The sequence below is a fragment of the Podarcis tiliguerta genome, assembly GCF_965153285.1.
Source record: "Podarcis tiliguerta genome assembly, chromosome: 3".
NCBI lineage: Eukaryota > Metazoa > Chordata > Lepidosauria > Squamata > Lacertidae > Podarcis > Podarcis tiliguerta.
The window spans coordinates 53,603,887-53,623,070 of NC_139536.1; the positions used below are offsets into that span (position 1 = coordinate 53,603,887).

General features: G+C 40.6%; 1 protein-coding gene across 3 annotated transcripts in view; it reads right to left on the reverse strand.

The window, feature by feature from the left end:
* TIAM2 (TIAM Rac1 associated GEF 2) overlaps nt 1–19,184 on the reverse strand; it is a 129,314-nt gene that overhangs the window by 72,266 nt on the left and 37,864 nt on the right. For 2 of the 3 annotated variants that reach the window (XM_083434020.1, XM_083434018.1), the window contains exons 3-5: nt 9,283–9,382; nt 7,241–8,434; nt 3,311–3,746 (exon numbers count right to left, since the gene is read on the reverse strand). In XM_083434020.1, the coding sequence (XP_083290146.1) occupies nt 3,311–3,746; nt 7,241–8,428 (1,624 nt within the window). In that variant the 5' untranslated portion in view covers nt 8,429–8,434; nt 9,283–9,382. Of the gene's footprint in view, nt 1–3,310; nt 3,747–7,240; nt 8,435–9,282; nt 9,383–16,498; nt 16,660–19,184 lie in introns of those variants that run through there. The other variant, XM_083434019.1, reaches the window with a different exon arrangement.

Here is a 19,184-nt window from a genome sequence, read left to right on the forward strand (position 1 = left end):
TTAGTTTAGTAAGTTAAAAGCACAAACAGAAGCTTCCAGCCATTTATACAGTTAGGAACACCCACTGACATCTGGCCAATTAGATTCCCGACAAGTTAAATGATCTGAAAGCAAGCAAATTTCTACCACAACATCTACAAAGCTAGGATGTTTAAGCAGAAGAGGTCATCATGAAGCCCAGAGCAGCAACAGGTGGCAACATCAGTGAAGTCAATTGTGACACTGAACAAACATTTGGGATAATGCTTTGTCTTGAGGCATACCAAGATGTCAATTGTAGTATGAGAAGTCTCAGGGATGGGAAGCTTATGAATTTACCGAAAGCAAGTCAGATATATACTACTGCTACAAAAATCCAAAAGTCCTTATTCTTTTGATTTTACATAGGCTGTCAGTAGGCCTGGTTTATCGTTTTAGGGCCTTTGCCCCGTTAAAAATAAATCCAATATGCACTCTGGACTTAGGCATAATTACTTGAAAATAAACAGAGGTAAAGGTTTAACCTTTTAATTGAGCATTTAATTCGATATTTTGACTTCTTTGGGAAAAGTCCCAGCTCAGTGGAAAAGCACATGCTTTGCTTGCAGAAGGCCCCGGGTTCAACTCCAAGCACCTCCTGCCTAAAAACCTGGAAAGTCAATGCCAGGCGCAGTGAATAATATTTAGCTAGGGGTGCTGCAGGGTTCTGTCCTGGGCCTATTGTTGTTCAGTGTCTCTATAAATGACTTGGATGAAGGAACTGAGGGATATGCAGATAACACGAAAGTGGGAGGAGCAGCTAATGCCACAGGAGACAGAATCGGTATTCAATTTGACCTTAACAGATTGGAGGACTGGGCCAAAACTAACAAAATAAATTTCAATAGGTTAAAAAAAATGGAAACCAGAGTGCAGGGAAACGCCATTTACCTTCCCACCGTAGCGGTACCTATTTACCTACTTGCACTGGTATGCTTTCGAACTGCTAGGTTGGCAGAAGCTGGGACAAAGTGATGGGAGTTCACCCCATCGCACAGATTCGAACTGCCAACCTTCCAACTGGCAAGCACGAGAGGCTCAGTGGTTTAGACCACAATGCCACCCGTGTCTCGTGTTCGATAGGAACAAATGTCAGGTTCCACAGTTAGGCAGGAAGAACCAGCTGTACAAATATAAGATTGGGGACACCTGGATTATCAGTAGTACATGTGAAATGGATCTGGGGTCTTAAGTAGACCCCAAGATTAACATGAGTCAATAGTATGATGCCAAAGAGGAGAGAGGAAAGAGAAGAGAGAAGGGAGCAGCATCAAATAAAAGCTAATGTTATTCTAGGCTGCATCACCAGAAGTATAGTGTCCAGATCAAGCGAACTCTACAATTCTATGATTTTATACTTAGTAATAAGGCAGCTTCCTATTTTCTTGTTTTTTTTCTTCCAGCTTTATTAAAATAAACCAGCATTTCCACTTTTTAGACAATGACAGTGATTACTGTACAGTGTGTGCCTAATGTGTTCTAGAACAGGCAAATCTTGTTAAAATGGGGTTTCCCTTCTGACTCCATCCCTTCCTTCAGCATAATAACACAGAGATAAATTACACACACACACACACACACACACAATATTTCTTTGAAGTAGTATGTGCTGAATGACAAACCCTGCAAAAAATGCAGAAAATCACCACCTCCCCAAGTTAATTAATCCTAATCCATGCTTTGCAATAATTATAATTTATTTAGCCATTGTCTTTGACATCCACCTACAAAGTATCCAGCAATTAACATAACCTAGGAATCACTGGTGTTTATTTTGTTCTGCATACACCAACTTCACTGGATGTTGACTGATATAACAGTCTTGTTGGTTTTCTTGTACTTTTGAAAATCAGTAAGAAAATATTTACAAACACACAGACAAATCATTTGTCAGAATTTAAGCTTTGAAACAGGTGAGGTAACATGCTGCTCTGAGCACATGCAGAGCTACTTTCTTTCAATGCTAAGTAACTATTATCAGGTCTCCTGCCAAACATCTGCATTAGGCAACAAGGCTTATAGGTCAGAAGGGATGAAGTTTAAGTAGGCTTGAATTATAAGAAAATTTTATTTGTTTGGTCATACGCCATAACAGACTTGAATTCCAACACTCACAGTTTAGAAGTCAAACAGCAAGGACGTTTATACCTGCCATCTTGCCCAAGCAGGAAATGATTCAACTATAACAATAATTCAACTATAACATGATTTATCATTGACCCACTTTCTCTTTAAAAAGACATTGCTTTTCAAAGTATTGCTTCATGGAACTACAGCTGAATGGAAGCAAAGTTAAAGGACAAAGAGACATTACTATGAGGAGCGAAGAAAACTGGGGAAATGTCCAGGAAACATAGATTATTCATGCTCAGACAGCCTGCTATGTACTGCAAGTTCTATCAACACAAAATGTAGGAGCAAAAGTGAGCACTGGCTGAGGGTTAGTGCTGCAGAGCCCTAGTGCTACATGTCTGCAGTCTGAACCCTCACACTCCAACAAAAAGCATACTGACTATCAAAGTGCCAGATGTGTACAGTTAAGAGTACCAGTACCATAATAACATATGTTCTTAATTATCTCTCCCAATCACACTACAATAATGTCCTCTCAGTTTCCATTCTACGATAGACCCCTTGACATGTGAATCCCATAATGGAGGCATCATGCGATTACTGTGGCCCCACTTCCAGATGTCCATGTTTTTGGCCTGGGCAACTGCAGTGAAGATGCCTATGCATGTGCAGCGGTTCATGTGTTACCTTCACATATTATATTTTTATGCTGTTAACCACCCTGAGATCTGCAGATGAAGAGCGGTATATAAATTTAATGAACAATAAAATAATGAGAAAGGGCACACAACCAGAAGAGGATTAAGACAGGCGATACTTCTGGGAAGGAAACTCAAGGATGGTGGGGCCAACCCTGTCGATGGCTTTTACTCTAAAAAGTTTCAGAATGTGAACTGCAGCAGCACGCACCCATTGTAGACCAGGGAATAAGCAAAAGAGTAAGAAATATTAACACATGCAACTAGAACAGACAGAACATATTTGAGTTACAAGAATCATGAATACTTGCACATGGGATAAATCTTCTGAAATCTTTCAAAAAGGTTACAAAGGGGGAACCATAAAACATTCATTATAAATATGCTTTTGATAACTTCCGTCCTGGTAATTGAAAGGTTTTTCAGAACAGATGCAGAATAGAAATAAATTTAAAATGCACTGCCAAATAATGCCATATAATGCAGTCTACATTAGTTAAGAACTATGAGCCATAACTGACCTTTCAGTGTTATCCAGTACTGTTTCCATTTTCTCCGAGTAACCAACTCAAGTTTCTTCTCTTTCTGTAGGGTCACAAGAGGTTTGAAGAAGAGCCACCCAGCTTTGCGGACCACTCCTTGTTCTTTCTCATACAGCAGATCCAGTTGTTCTAAGGAGCCGAGCGACTCGCTGCTCGAGTCCTCTGTTCCTGTGGAGGTGTCTGTGTTTTCATTGTTGGTCTTGCTCAGGTCAAGCTCCCGCATGAAGTTCTCATAAATGTTCTGTCTCAGGACATCACTGCTGATCGCATTAGCAGACTCACTTCTCTGTGGGAAGAACTGGCCAGAGCCAGCGGACCACAGAGAACCAGAGAAATGTGGGGGAGCAAGAGTGTCTGGAGAAAGACTTTCAATTCCGTTGTCAAAGTATTCACCTGAATCTTTGCATTTTGTTTCCTGTGGATAAAGTGGTAAAGTTCGTAAATCAGCAGAGTCCTGACCACCCCTTAAACATTAGCACTTGCTGACTCTAAGGTCTTATATGAAATCTACAGCACAGCAGCAACTGCTGTGATGTCTGTGGCACAGAGTCTGATGGCAGCAGGCATCAGAAGCAGCCCTGAGGACTACAAATCCATCCTCTTCTTTTAGCTTTGACAAATGACAATGTTTTCTTTTAGAGTAACAAGGTATGTTTATTACAGTCATACCTTGGAAGTTGCATGGAATCCGTTCCAGAAGTCCGTTCGACTTCCAAAACATTCAGAAACCAAAGCGAGACTTCAGCAAGCTCCTGCAGCCAACCAGAAGCTGCGGAAGCCGCGTCGGACATTCGGCTTCCAAAAATAGTTCACAAACCAGAACAATCACATCTGGGCTTGCAGCATTCAGGAGCCAAAACGTTAGAGAACTAAGCTGTTCAAAAACCAAGGTATGACTGCATTGGTATAATTATAATTGTACTAAAATGTTCTGACTAATTCAAAACCTTCACTATTCTATAAGGAATAATTTGAATGGTTCCCCAGAGCACCTCATATAGGGTTCTCAGGCAGTCTCCCACCCAGGCAGCTTACAAGGCCAGATCCGCTTCGTTTCGGCAGAAGAACTGCATTTCATTCATTATTTGGACCCATTTCTGCACAGAGGTCTACAGGATAGCAGGTATATATGCTTTTTTCATGACTCTTAAGGGCCATTCTCTGACATTAAACATTGCACCAGTCAGTGTGCACCATTCAACCATGAAATACCTTGCCAGACTGTGAGCCACAGTCCCAAGCTGCCAAACCTCTGACACTGGGCCTTCTCCTAAAGTGGAACTGTATGTGCAGTGTCATATGCAGCTATTGATGCCAAGAGGTCCAGCCTCCAGCGGGGAAAAAGCTAAGCTGCCTCTGCCTTCCCTCTGGCCCAACATAAGTTTCTGGGGAGCCTCGGGACACAGGAAGGGGAAGGTCGAGGTGGAGGTACTTCTTGAGTGCCTGGAGGCTCTGCAAGCATTTGAGCTGAGGGACATATTTCAGTACTAAGGCAACAGAAGACAAGTATGCCACAGAATCTTCCACAGAAGCCCACCCGTTTTTAACCCACCTTTCATTCTTGCAATTCTCTGTACATAAAGTGTGTATAGGGGGGGTGGAGAATATAAGTGAAGAGGGGAAGACCAGAAAAATGAGCAAGGAACAGACAAGCACTCTCAGACAGAGAAGCAGCGGAGAGAATCAGAAAAGGCATGTACAAAAAAATAAATAAAAGGGAATTTTGAAAAAGACACTGCCAGCTCCCATTCAGCCAATCAGAGGACAGAGACAGGGTGGCGGAGTAGGATTGACACAGTGACAGAGATGGTTTGGCAATGAAATTTGCACTCTGAGTAGGGAAAATGTTGGCAGTTGTTTGTTTATAATTTTAAAGGGCAAAATACCACAGCTTCTCTTTGCTAGAGACTACACCTCAATTCTGATTGCCAGAATTAAATTCATGGTCACCATGACAACTGTGGTGACTATATTTGTAGACTCCTGTTTGGGAGGGTACCTAATTATATCTCCAAGACTGGCATATACTATTAATTCTACCTTCATCTTTAATATATAGGTATTTTTTAAGCAATAACTTTTGGAACATTATGTTTGTTTGCTGTTTCTGAAAGTCTAATGATCCATCAGACCAAAGTTGTATGTTACCCATTTGCACAAGCTGTGACTATGTGAAGGAATTTTTATAAGATGGGCAGAGCACTCAACTGTTCAGAGCCGAATACTTGACATATGATTTTGATTTTAATTTGGCAGCACTCATTTTCTAGATCTTCTGCTTATATGTATGTTAGTCTATCTGGAGATCATTACAGAACTGTAGTTTATAGGGCCTGATAGCAGAAGGTAATAATTACCATCAACTCCCACAGAGCTTTAGGACAATCTTCCCAAATAAATATCTTTGTACATAAATATCTTTCTCAATAGTGTTTGAGAATCAGTTCTGTTGGGTGGAGTATCCCTGCATGACACTATTACCGAAATGCTTAAAATAGAACATGTGCATGTGTAGAGTAAGTCATAAGCGAACACAATTACTTAATAATATTAAGTACTGAGAGAGCTATCCAAGGCAGCTGTTCACCACGCCATCAGAAGAACCTCCCAAATGTTTTACATTGTTTTCTCCACTGATGCTTCCATAGCCTTTATTAAAGGATTTGCTTTGAACTTTAAAAAGAAATTAAGGACAGAACAAATAGAATCAGTCTTAACAGTGTGCTTCCGATCATCACATCACAAGCACTGAATGGCATGCCACACTGCCCACTCCTTAAACCAGGAGTAGTCAAACTTTTTATATCTACCGCCCACTAATGCATCTTTCTTGATGGTAAAATTTCCCTACCACCCACCAGTGCTCGATGGAAGGAGGATTCAGCTGTGCCGTAGAACCCCCTACCGCCCACCTAGAATCCTGAAACACCCACTAGTGGGTGGTAGGGACCAGGTTGACAACCCCTGCCTTAAACAGTCGCTCATCAAAAAAGCTGTGTCATGCTTTGGACAGGATGAGTCACCTCCAACAAGCAGCCACACCATTGCAGTACACCCACAGCTGCAGCTGTCATCAGAAAGGTCGTTCTTCCCATGAAAAAAGCCATTGCTATCAGAATGTTTATTCAGAGGTCCAAGGAGAAGAACCAGCCCTGACATACACTAATCTCTGACCTCTTTATTCTTCATAGGTTACACCCATCATACCCATGTTGTACACCAATGCTAATGGATTTTAAAATGTGGGCTTTCTAAAATGCCAACCATGATGTAAAATGTGCTGGTTGGGTTTCAGTTTATGCAAAGAGAATATGCACATGAACTTCCAATACCTGCGCACAACCCTCCTCTCTCCCGTACCTTTCTGTTGCTACAAAACCATTCTGCATGATACCTCCTCAGCCAAGAGGTTTGCTGAAACAGTCCAGGAAAGGAGACAGGTGGGCACCACCCTGTGCAGAAGCTGCAGCTGGTACAATGCAGTGGCTCGACTGGGGTAGGATAAATACTTAACATTTCTGAAATCCTTATTTTTTCTGAACACTCAAGTTGGCTATAATTTTGTGCATGGGTACATCAGCAACCTTGCAGATATCCTGTAAGTCTGAAGGTTATTTTACACCCTGAAGATGTCTAACTGAAAAGCAACATTGCATATTTTTATTTATTTTTTTAAATGTCTGAGTCCCGTGGTCTGCTTTCCCAACCATTCAGTATTTTCAGACCACTGAATTGGAGCAGTTGAGTTATTCTGAAGAGAAAATGCTATCATTTACACACACACACACACACACACACACACACACACACACACTTCTGAACAAAAAGACTTGGCAACAAACCAAGTTGCCATATGCATTAATGGGGAAGGGGCTAAGCTTTGTACTTTTGAAAGAAATTTCCACATACCTGTAGTTTCCTCTTCTTTCTTGACAGGCTTCCTGTCCAGTCACTGATTCTGCGCATACGGCTTTTCAGTGTTTCCTTCTTTGCTGCGTCTTCATTAAGGGTTGCAGATTTTCTGCAGGGCAGAGTGTAGGAAGAGTACTGCGGAGGTCCCCTGTGCTCTACCTTAGAAGGAACGTCTATGGCTGAGGTAAATGAAACACGGTTGCTTAAACCAGCATGATGAGCATGGATATAATCTGCAGAGAGCCCAATATCAGAGGTTTGGGAGCTTCTTAGATTTGAATCCCTATATAAATCACGGAGGGAAGAGAGAGACGAACTTTGGTTCAATGGTTTCTTGCAGTCATTCTGGGGAAATTCAACTTGGATACTTGCATCAAGGGTACTCCTGGACAAGTATGACCCATCCAGTTCATTCATGTCTCCATTATTTCCCCACGGAGCATCATACCATGAAGACTCCGAGCTAATAGAGCTCCCTTTACTGGATCTAAGCCTTGAATCAGTGGCTGACAGACGGTGACTTCCAACATAGTCTGTGCCACATGTTTCCTTCGCTTCAAGCACATTATTCTTTTCAGACTCTAAAGTAGGTGAGTACCGCAAGAGTTGAACTGGTCCACTGGAATCCTCTCTGGAGACTGTGCTGTTGCTGCTGCTGTTGTGAAATTCAACCCTCAAACACCCATCCAACTTTCCCAGTGTCTTAATGAGGACTTTTGGACTCATTCTGTCATCCGATGGTGGGCTTTCTTTCTTCCCATAGCAATTTAAGAAATGCCCATTACATTCTCTGGAAGCGACATGGTTGCTGGTAGCTTCAAAGTCAATGTAGTGCAATTTCTCAGGCAAAACTGCATTATTGCTCCCTTGACTGTAGCTTCCCAAGTTGTGCGTCCTATGTTTGGCATGGCTGCTACCCTTTGAAACTTTCACTACTGTGTCACCAAGTCTAGAGGAATAAGGCTGAGTATTCTTGAAATGAGAAAGGCAACTTCTGGTTATTGCTCGAGATTTGTAGTTTGTGCCACTGGTGCTGTGATTCCATCCCTGCGTAGAAGAGGACTTCTCATCTTTAGCATGGATGCTGCGAATTTTCAGAGAACAGGGCTTTTGCTTGGCACTGGGTGTAGAATTAGCATGGTTTTTTGTTCCCTGAAGGCTGTACTGGCTTTCTGAATTCCCCATTTTTCACTAAATCAAGAGAGTATGAACAGCTGTGGTTATTAAAACACTCTAACAAAGTAAACTTTCAGTCTTACTTTTAAACTTCTAAAAATATTTGCTTATAAGAAAATTCCACTAATGTGGATTTTTTTTTCTGGGGACAAAACAAGGGATGTTGTTGTTGTTTTTGCACATTTAGTTTGCATAGGAATTATCATAGAAGCTACCGTATTTTTCGCTCTATAAGATGCACCAGACCACAAGACACAAAACCTAGTTTTTGGAGGAGGAAAACAAGAAAAAAAATATTCTGAATCTCAGAAGCCAGAACAGCAAGAGGGATCACTGTGCAGTGAAAGCAGCAAGCCCTCTTGCTGTTCTGGCTTCTGGGATAGCTGTGCAGCCTGTATTTGCTCCATAAGACGCACACACATTTCCCCTTACTTTTTAGGAGAGAAAAATTGAGTCTTATAGAGCAAAAAATATGGTACCTTAGAAATTATTATCATCATTATTAATTTATTAACCACCTTCTAAAATACCATCCTAAGGCAATTTGCATATAAATAAAACAGTTAAAAACACAATAACAATAACAAATACATTTGAAACAAGATAAAAACCCTAACAAGTGGACATTCATGGTAAAGACCCATTTATCCAGCTGGAAAAGCTTGTTGGAACAAAAATGTCTTCAATTGTTTCCAGAAAGTACAGATAGTTTGAATGTAACTTAAAGGCTGTGCTACACCCATGTCATGGCTTGAATTTATAGATTCTCAGCAAACCAAAGTTTAGATCTGCTGGGCTGCTTTCATTTTTCATTCTGCACAGCACTTCCTGGTTCAAAATGAAAACTTTTGTATCAGACAAACCTGAAGAATCACTCAAACGTAGATGGAATAACCAGTCTGTGTCCTTGGCATTATCTTGATAGCTGGTCACCAAGCTTCCCACATAATTCCACATGAATCCCTGTAAAACAAGTGGTTGGGTAATGTCTCAGTCAAGTTAATACACATATCATATTGTATTTAATGTTTTATATAATGCTTTTTTAGACACCATTAACTTAGCAGTAATTATTTCAAATGACTTAACCATGCTAACACAAAAACCACGGCTTGTGCTCATGTGCTCCTTCTATGCTCATATTCCTTCCTTTAATTTCAGGGTCTTGGCAAATCAGTTTGCAGCTTCAGTGGAGCAGACAAGCTATGGTTAGTGCAAACTTGCCCAATCCAAGGATTACAAACCATGGTCTAAAGTGGGTTTGTGGGCAAACTACATCTGCCTGAAATTTTGAGTTCACTTGGACACATTCATATACTGCCAAACCATGCTAGGCATTACATCTGAACCAGGCCCAAGTATCCCAAGGCAGAATATTACAATTAAAATTACCATCAAGTGAGATGCTGTAGTATGATTCAAAGTTTTATGTTTAATAGCTGGATCTCAAATTATAGTTTGATAAATCTCTGTGGGGCTTTTGTTGTTCTCGATCCACAATCCCGTCTGAATTCCAGCTGTGACCCAGAGGTAAAAGGCCACTGGGTAATTCACTCATCCCACCAGCTGGCAAACTCTGTTTGTATTTTAAGGTTGATCTGCCAGAAAAGTAACAACAACAAAAGGAAAGCACTAGGCGCTGCACTCACCAAGGGACAAAAGCAGCTTTTGAGAAACTGACTCTAATAGAAACTTATTCAGAGAGCATACAGAAAGCTGAATTTCAAAGTAAATAGATCAGCATCGTAGAACGTTGCTATAAGGTTTATATTTCTAAAGCACACAAGAGACTTATTTCTTCTTATAACTTTCAGCTATCTGATGTGCATTCTAGAATCTATGTTTGCAGCCCTAAGTATTTTAAGAATATGTGCCCTAAAGGTGAATAGAGATTTACGCTTTTCAAAAAACAAAGCACACATTTTGTTGTAATGTTTGTCAAACTTACAAAAAAATAATAATATTACACAAACTTGTTCAAACAGATAAATTACTAATCTACAGGTTAATGAAGCCTTACTGTAGCACTGACACAAAGAAGCCACATTGGCAGCTCAGCAAACAAATGACAATGACTTTCCAGATTATACCCTGCATTATCAATGTATACAAAGTCATGGACATTTTCACTAATAGAAAATTAGCTATACAACTCTGATACAAAGTGCTGTGACTCAATCTTATTACACCAACAAAAATACTTTTAAAAAAAATATTTATGACAACCCCTCCTTTGTAAGTACTAATTGCTTCAATGTATAAATGTCACCAACATAAAGCACATTTTGGGTAACAGGCACAGCACAATGCTAAGATACAGACAAAACAACAGTGATGATTGGAAAGAAAACACCACATAAATTTCGTATGCCCCTTGTTACCGTGTAAATGGAAATCTCCAGGGGACTATTGACCAATGAAACACAGAGGAGTCACCAATGAGAGCATTTATATTCAGAACCAAAGTTACAAGAACATAAACTACATTCACAAGGCAACTTTCAGAAGCCTATTTCTATTTATAAGAGGACATGAAGCCCAATTTGTCTGAAGAATCAGTCAAAGACCATCTGGTCTCTACCATGATTGTGCACTCACAGAATAATCCTTTTTAACAGAGCAAGTGGCAAGCAAGCTGCTGTTATAGACCTCAGTATAACAGCATCAATTCTTCAAACTTAAGCCACTGATACAGCCTCCATTGTACATCAATACAATGAAGATGGTTAATAAATACGTCTATCAAAGGCAGGTATGCAAAATGAGCTGACACTCAGCACAATGAACAGTTAAGGCTACAAGCACTGCATGTGAAAAGTACTGTCATGGAGCACTATTTCTTATCATGTAAGGCAACTTCCTAACAGCAGAAAGCAAACACAAGAGCTTGCCAGCACTTAAAACTATGTGTTTCAGTCCTGATTACACTTGGTAATAAACGCATGATCATTTATAATTTGTTCACTTTATTCATACGCTAGGCTGTCTTACTGTGGCTAGATTTGCCACAGAGGCATTCCTTTATCTCTATCTTATAATGAGTTGGACCATTGTCCATTTAGCTTAGTACTACTTACACTAACTAGCAGTAGCTCTCCAGACTTTCAAGGAACGGGCTCTCCCATTCCTATCTGAATTGAAATTTCTGCATGCTACATCTCTTCATGACTGAGCTGTAGTTGTGAGGCTTGCACTCTCCTCGACTCCCCTTTCTTCCTCCAGTGAGCCACAAATGTGAGATCAGAAGTTTTCATTTCCATTTTAGATTAACCATGGTTCAGTGCATCATCCCAAATCTAAACTGTGGTTAACTTAATTATGGTTAAATTGAAATAATCTAGATTCATAAACTTGGCCAGGAGTTGGCTAGCTTCAACACACTATAGTTAAGTCTGAATTTATTTTGTTTGAGCTTGAACAACACAACAAGCTATGGATGATCTAAAATAGAAATGAAATCTCCTGAATACTTCCTTGCAACACAGCTGGAGGGTGGGCAGCATAAGCTAAGGCTTGCTGAGGCTCATTCTCGTGGTTCTTAGGTCCTAATAAAGTCAGTGAATTCTGTTTATTGTCACCAGTTCTTCATCCCAGACACAACCCAGTAACCATCTTGTTGATGGTCATTTCAAGGGTTCTGCCACGCAGCAGATTCAGCTTTATTTGGAGGGGATGTCCCAGGTAGGACCATTCAAAGCACCTGAATATTCACAAGCAATTGGTTTCTTGTTAGCCAACAAGTCTTCACAACTATCACATAACATCACATAATTCAAACAAATGGATTCAAGGTCTAGGGGATCTTGACATCATACAAATGGATCATGTTTAGAATAAATAACAAAATGGAAGTGTGTAACCAGACCTTGAATTTTATAATTCATTGGGGGGGGGGATGACAGAGGAAATGTAAGGGGAGGCTATTTTATAAGAAAAATATAGTGCATCCCCCCCCCAAAAGGTTGCTGGCTTCTTAAAGGCCAATGACCATATAGTTAATTTCAGTCAATGGGTTTTTCCATGGCGAGACAAACACATCCACCTATTCCTCCTACAAAGTTGATGTTCTTTTACTACACTGCTGTGATGTGAAATAAAATGGCGTAAACCTAGCTCTTGCAAATCAGTAGAGTGTGGCAGCCAAAAAGATCATGAGGCTAGAACAACTCCTCTGTGAGGAAAGGCTGTAATATTTGAAGTGTTTTAGTTTAGAAATAGGCGAGTAAAGCAGGACATGATAAGGATGTACTGTATAAAGTTATTCACCTTGTTTTTATTTGTAAGCCACCATGAAAAAAGGAAGGGTATAAATAAATATGTGACGATAATACTAATAATAATAATTGTGGGGAAAGTGGATAGAGAGAGGTTTTTCTCTCTTTCATAATACTAGAACCCTGAGTCAACCAAAAAAGCTGAATGTGGAAAGTTTCAGGACAGCCAAATAAAGTTCTTCCCACACTTAAATTCCCTACCACAAGATAAACGGATGGGCACCAACTTGGGTGGCTTCAAAAGGGAGTTAAGACAGATTAATGGAGGATATGGCTGTCAATGGCTACTGGCCACGATGGATGTGCAAGACCTCCAGTATCAGAGGTGGTATTCTTATAATTATTATTACCCACAATTCATCCACAGTCCCTGGGTGGGTTACAACAATCTAAAATTCAGGGGTAAAATAGTTAAAACAAATCTCAGCCACAGAAATATGGTGGGTCTTGAATGCCAACTGGTGGGGATCACAAGCAGGAAGGGTGCTATTGTGCCCATGCCCTGCTTGCATGCTTCCCATAAGCATCTGGTTGGCCATTGTGAGAAATGATGCTGAACTAGATGGGCTCTTCCCTATGTTCACAACAGCTTTTCTGTCATCACAATCCTATGTCAATAACTCATGCACACGTATGATCACAATGTTTGCATTAGCAGGATATTCAATAGGAAATTACGTTATTGGATACCCGCACAAGGATATAGTATATTTCCTTGTCAAGTTGAGCACTTTGTATTAAAAGTAAAACTGCAAATGTAAGAGGACAAAACCACTTACATTATTATTACATTCATGCGCCTTTTGCCAAGGCCACACGTGACTTTTTTATATATCAAGCAGCTGAGTGGAGATGTGTGCATAACAGTTTTCAGCTCTTTCACAAAAGACTTCCTGGCATAATTTACTGCATTTTTGAAAACCAGGCATCTTAGTCACATGCTATTGCAAACCAAAAGCAGAGCTTTTGATTTCTACAATCTTAGCAATACTCCTATGCCCACCCCCACCCCCCAAATTAATGCTACTATGATATTCTTGGCAGATTTACTATTTTAAATTATATACCAAGAAACTCAAGGAATGAGCAGCCACACAAATACAAATGATTATGATTTTTATATTCCTATTTAGTCTTAAAGGGTTCACTTACTCCAACTGGAAGCATGATTTATGTATTCTAGCTGTAATGCCACTTTGACACCATTATAGAACGGTCTCTCACCAAATTTGAAACCAAAGAATCTACATACGTTCCACAAATCAGCAGCCTAAAAATTATGAACAGCAATCTCAAAAATAAAGAAAGGAAAAAAGGCACATTGCAGAGTGCAATTGTAGACACTTCTTGTACACATGTTCTATTTTGAAGATTAAATGTGGACTACTTTATTTTACTAAGGTAAAGGTAAAGGAACCCCTGACCATTAGGTCCAGCCGCAAACGACTCTGGGGTTGCGGCACTTATCTCGCTTTATTTTAGTACATGTGCAAAATCACATCCTTATCTTCCAAGTTAATTATTCCTTAATAGCAATGACCTTCTGATTCTGTAGTCACAGTAAGTAACACAAATTCAAATCACCACTCCTTGCACTACTTTAAGATAAGACTAAAATCATGTGGAAACAACTTTACTATGCAGTCTTCCTGGAAATGGTCCTCTGGGTATACTCAAGATTCAGCATGATTACTCACATGACGTGCAGCTGTTGCCTACTGTCTCCACTGCACCCTCTCAATTTGGGATGTAGAAAAGGATATAATGGAAATGACACACCAGTGCATTACACTTTGTGGTCAGCCATCAGTTCCAATGTAGGTTTGTCAAATTAGCACATACCAACAGTACTAATTGTAAACAAGTAAGTCATTGCAGTTTAGAATTAGAAGGAAGTTATCACATGAACACAAATTAGTCTATAGGTCTGAACATTAATAGTGCATAAGATCCGATCTAACAAAAAGAAAGTGAAGACCTCAATCATGCCATATCATGTCACTGGGATTAATAGAGTGATGCAGTGGATAGACTGTTGGGTTTGGATGTGGGAGACTAAGCCCCAAATCACTGTACATCTGGTATCCTGATAACAGTACCTACTGCCTTAGTTTATTCCATAAGGTAGGCAAATAGATGGATGGATGAAGTACGCTGTACAGCAGAGTGTACTGTAGAAATGATAATAGTATGAGGCAATCCCAACTATAAAGATCCACTTTCCTCTAAAAAGTGCAAAACCCATCCAACTATGACACTGTTTCCATTATGCCTGTGTGCACACTGGGGTTTTGTGCATTTTCATTCTGGTCTTATCATATAGCTACACAGCCACCATCTGCTGCAAAGCCCTGAATCATGGTTCCCACTCATGCCTAATGAACATCCTCCAATTGCCTTGTGTATTTGGATGGAGACCAACTTGCCCCAACAGCAAACTCTACCAAGATAGAAGGCTACTTTTAGGACTAGAAACAAAAGTGCCTTGTCCTTCAGGACCTTTTCCTGTATTGGTTTTCTGCTAGAAGACACAGCCTCACCTTCCTTTAGCTGAATTAAATGGCCACAGGCTCATTTGACATACTGCAGCTCCTAGTCACAGGCTGTCTCATTTCCCTACCTAGGGTGCTTAAGTATTTCTGGCCACATCCTTTCCCAGCCCATCAACTACTTCCTCTGCCAAAGCCAATGCTTCTGCCTGACACTTCAGTAGTGTCACTCATTGCTGCATCACTGCTGATGTGGCCTTGAATGCCAGTGCTGGCCCAGAGCAGGCACTGAACTGTGATAAACCACTGGTGCTCTTATTGCTGCATGAAGTCCTTCTTGATTTCACACAAAAAGCTTACTCTGGGACCATTTGCAGCTATTCTGTAACTAATAAACTAGTTTTAAGTAAAGCTGGAACAAAATGCCAAATGCCACTAAAGCCAATTATTTCAAAGTAAGTGGCTTAGAATAGGATGCCAGTTACACCAAGGGAGGCATATCAACTTGGCAATTCCCTTCTAGTGGAAATAATGATCAGCACTCTTAATAAAGACACTTCCTCTTTTTCAGTAGCATTTTTCTTTCATAAACTCATAAAATATGTCTTGTTGGATCACACCAAGGCTCCATCTATTGTAGCATGTTGATTCCAACAGCAGCTGCCAGATACTTATCATTTGGAACTGCAAAGGTATCATTAGAATGGTTGTATTGTGTGGCATATGAATAACATTCCATCTGAAAAGCTATGCAATAGCCTAAAGATCCATCCTAGCCAGGGGGTGGGTGGGGAGGGAGGGGAGAAGGAAGCATCTGTACTTTGTTGGTTTTTTAAAAGTTACTTAATTCAATATTGGAGCAAGTTCAGACCTGAAGTGTTCATCTAATATATAAGTAATACAGAATAACAATAAAGTCAATTTTCAGACAGTTAAGCAATGCATTTATGCACTGTAAATTTCAGGGAAAAACAACCAAGAGAGCAAGCAAGAGTTATTTACAGATTAGTCATAGTGAATGCAGGCAGGATAAAAGCTCTACTGCAGGAATCTTTCTCTGTAAGAAAATAAATCTTTTACTATTCAAACTATAAGACAATTTGAATAGCAGCTAACTCAACGGTTTAAACAACGGCAGCCACTAGCTCGTTCAGCAAAGTCTGACTGCTGAAAGGGAAATGTGTCCCTCTTAATCTGTTTGGAAAGGAAAGCAAAAGTTCAAAGCCAAGAATCACAAACAGAACCACTCTGCCCAGTCCCCCCTTCACAACGTCTTTTCTTATTGAGCAGACTGCGTGTCCCACTAGATTCCTTACCCCAATCTCTGCTGCCCAGAGCTTCTGCTCTAGTCCGTTTCTCCAAACGTGTCGCAGAACCGTTTAGCATACATACACACAGACTCTCCCTTTCTTTTTCTGCTTCTGGTAAGCCAGGAAACTGTGTCTAAGTCTCCAAAATGTTCAGCAGTTATGGGCTAAAAACAGATTCTGTGCTACGCTGGATATATTTTTGTCTGCAAGCTACACACCCTCCTCATGTTCAATTTTTTCCATTGGTGGAACAGGATGATGCAGACTTAACCAGAAAGTGGTTTTCCATGGGCCGCTTGAAATGATTAGCCTGGACAGCCTGCCATAATGCCTCTAAGCCTTCAGGGAATACTCTATGACTAGGCTGTTGTTTGACCCTGCATTCCTGAATTACCACCAAAGTGCCATAGGAAAGCTACTAAAAGGCTTGCTGAATAAAGGTTTGCTTGCTTAAAAGGTAGGACTTCAGTGTCTTTAAAATATATATCTATATATTAATTAATAATGCATAACTTTAACTTTCTTCATTTTAATATAGTTCGCCTAGATAAACAAGCAACTTCCCAAACCACAGATGGAATGTTATATTTCTTATATAAAGTCCTTAAAGTTATCGTGCAGCATAGTATTAGGCATGGCAGATTCTTGCTTTTATTTTAGAATGTTAAAAATTCAGCCGTAACCATCAATAGCCCTCAATTACTTTGTTGTTGTTGTTTAGTCGTTCAGTCGTGTCCGACTCTTCGTGACCCCATGGACCAGAGCACGCCAGGCACTTCTGTCTTCCACTGCCACCCGCAGTTTGGTCAGATTCATGTTTGTAGCTTCGAGAACACTGTCTAACCATCTCGTCCTCTGTCGTCCTCTTCTCCTTGTGCCCTCCATCTTTCCCAACATCAGGGTCTTTTCCAGGGAGTCTTCTCTTCTCATGAGGTGGCCAAAGTATTGGAGCCTCAGCTTCACGATCTGTCCTTCCAGTGAGCACTCAGGGCTGATTTCCTTAAGAATGGATGCGTTTGATCTTCTTGCAGTCCATGGGACTCTCAAGAGTCTCCTCCAGCACCATAATTCAAAAGCGTCAATTCTTCGGCGATCAGCCTTCTTTATGGTCCAGCTCTCACTTCCATACATCACTACTGGGAAAACCATAGCTTTTACTATACGGACCTTTGTTGGCAAGGTGATGTCTCTACTTTTCAAAATGCTATCTAGGTTTGCCATTGCTTTCCTCCCAAGAAGCAGGCGTCTCTTAATTTCGTGGCTGCTGTCACCATCTGCAGTGATCATGGAGCCCAAGAAAGTAAAATCTCTCACTGCCTCCATTTCCTCCCCTTCTATTTGCCAGGAGGTGATGGGACCAGTGGCCATGATCTTCGTTTTTTTGATGTTGAGCTTCAGACCATATTTTGTGCTCTCCTCTTTCACCCTCAATAAAAGGTTTTTTAATTCCTCCTCACTTTCTGCCATCAAGGTTGTGTCATCTGCATATCTGAGGTTGTTGATATTTCTTCCAGCAATCTTAATTCCGGCTAGGGATTCATCCAGCCCAGCCTTTCGCATGATGAATTCTGCATATAAGTTAAATAAGCAGGGGGACAAAATACAGCCTTGTCGTACTCCTTTCCCAATTTTGAACCAATCAGTTGTTCCATATCCAGTTCTAACTGTAGCTTCTTGTCCCACGTAGAGATTTCTCAGGAGACAGATGAGGTGATCAGGCACTCCCATTTCTTTAAGAACTTGCCATAGTTTGCTGTGATCGACACAGTCAAAGGCTTTTGCATAGTCAATGAAGCAGAAGTAGATGTCTTTCTGGAACTCTCTAGCTTTCTCCATAATCCAGCGCATGTTTGCAATTTGGTCTCTGGTTCCCCTGCCTCTTCTAAATCCAGCTTGCACTTCTGGGAGTTCTCGGTCCACATACTGCTTGAGCCTTCCTTGAAGAATTTTAAGCATAACCTTGCTGGCGTGTGAAATGAGTGCAATTGTGCGGTAGTTGGAGCATTCTTTAGCACTGCCCTTCTTTGGGATTGGGATGTAGACTGACCTTCTCCAATCTTCTGGCCACTGCTGAGTTTTCCAAACTTGCTGGCATATTGAGTGTAGCACCTTAACAGCATCATCTTTTAAAATTTTAAATAGTTCAGCTGGAATACCATCACTTCCACTGGCCTTGTTATTTGCAATGCTTTCTAAGGCCCATTTGACTTCACTCTCCAGGATGTCTGGCTCAAGGTCAGCAACCACACTGCCTGGGGTGTACGAGACATCCATATCTTTCTGGTATAGTTCCTCTGTGTATTCTTGCCACCTCTTCTTGATGTCTTCTGCTTCTGTTAGGTCCTTACCACTTTTGTCCTTTATTATGGTAATCTTTGAACGAAATGTTCCTTTCATATCTCCAATTTTCTTGAACAGATCTCTGGTTCTTCCCATTCTGTTGTTTTCCTCTATTTCTTTGCATTGCTCATTTAAGAAGGCCTTCTTGTCTCTCCTTGCTATTTTTTGGAATTCTGCATTCAATTTCCTGTATCTTTCTCTAGCTCCCTCGCATTTTGCTTGCCTTCTCTCCTCCGCTATTTGTAAGGCCTCATTGGACAGCCACTTTGCTTTCTTGCATTTCCTTTTCATTGGGATGGTTTTCGTTGCTGCCTCCTGTATAATGTTTCGAGCCTCCATCCATAGTTCTTCA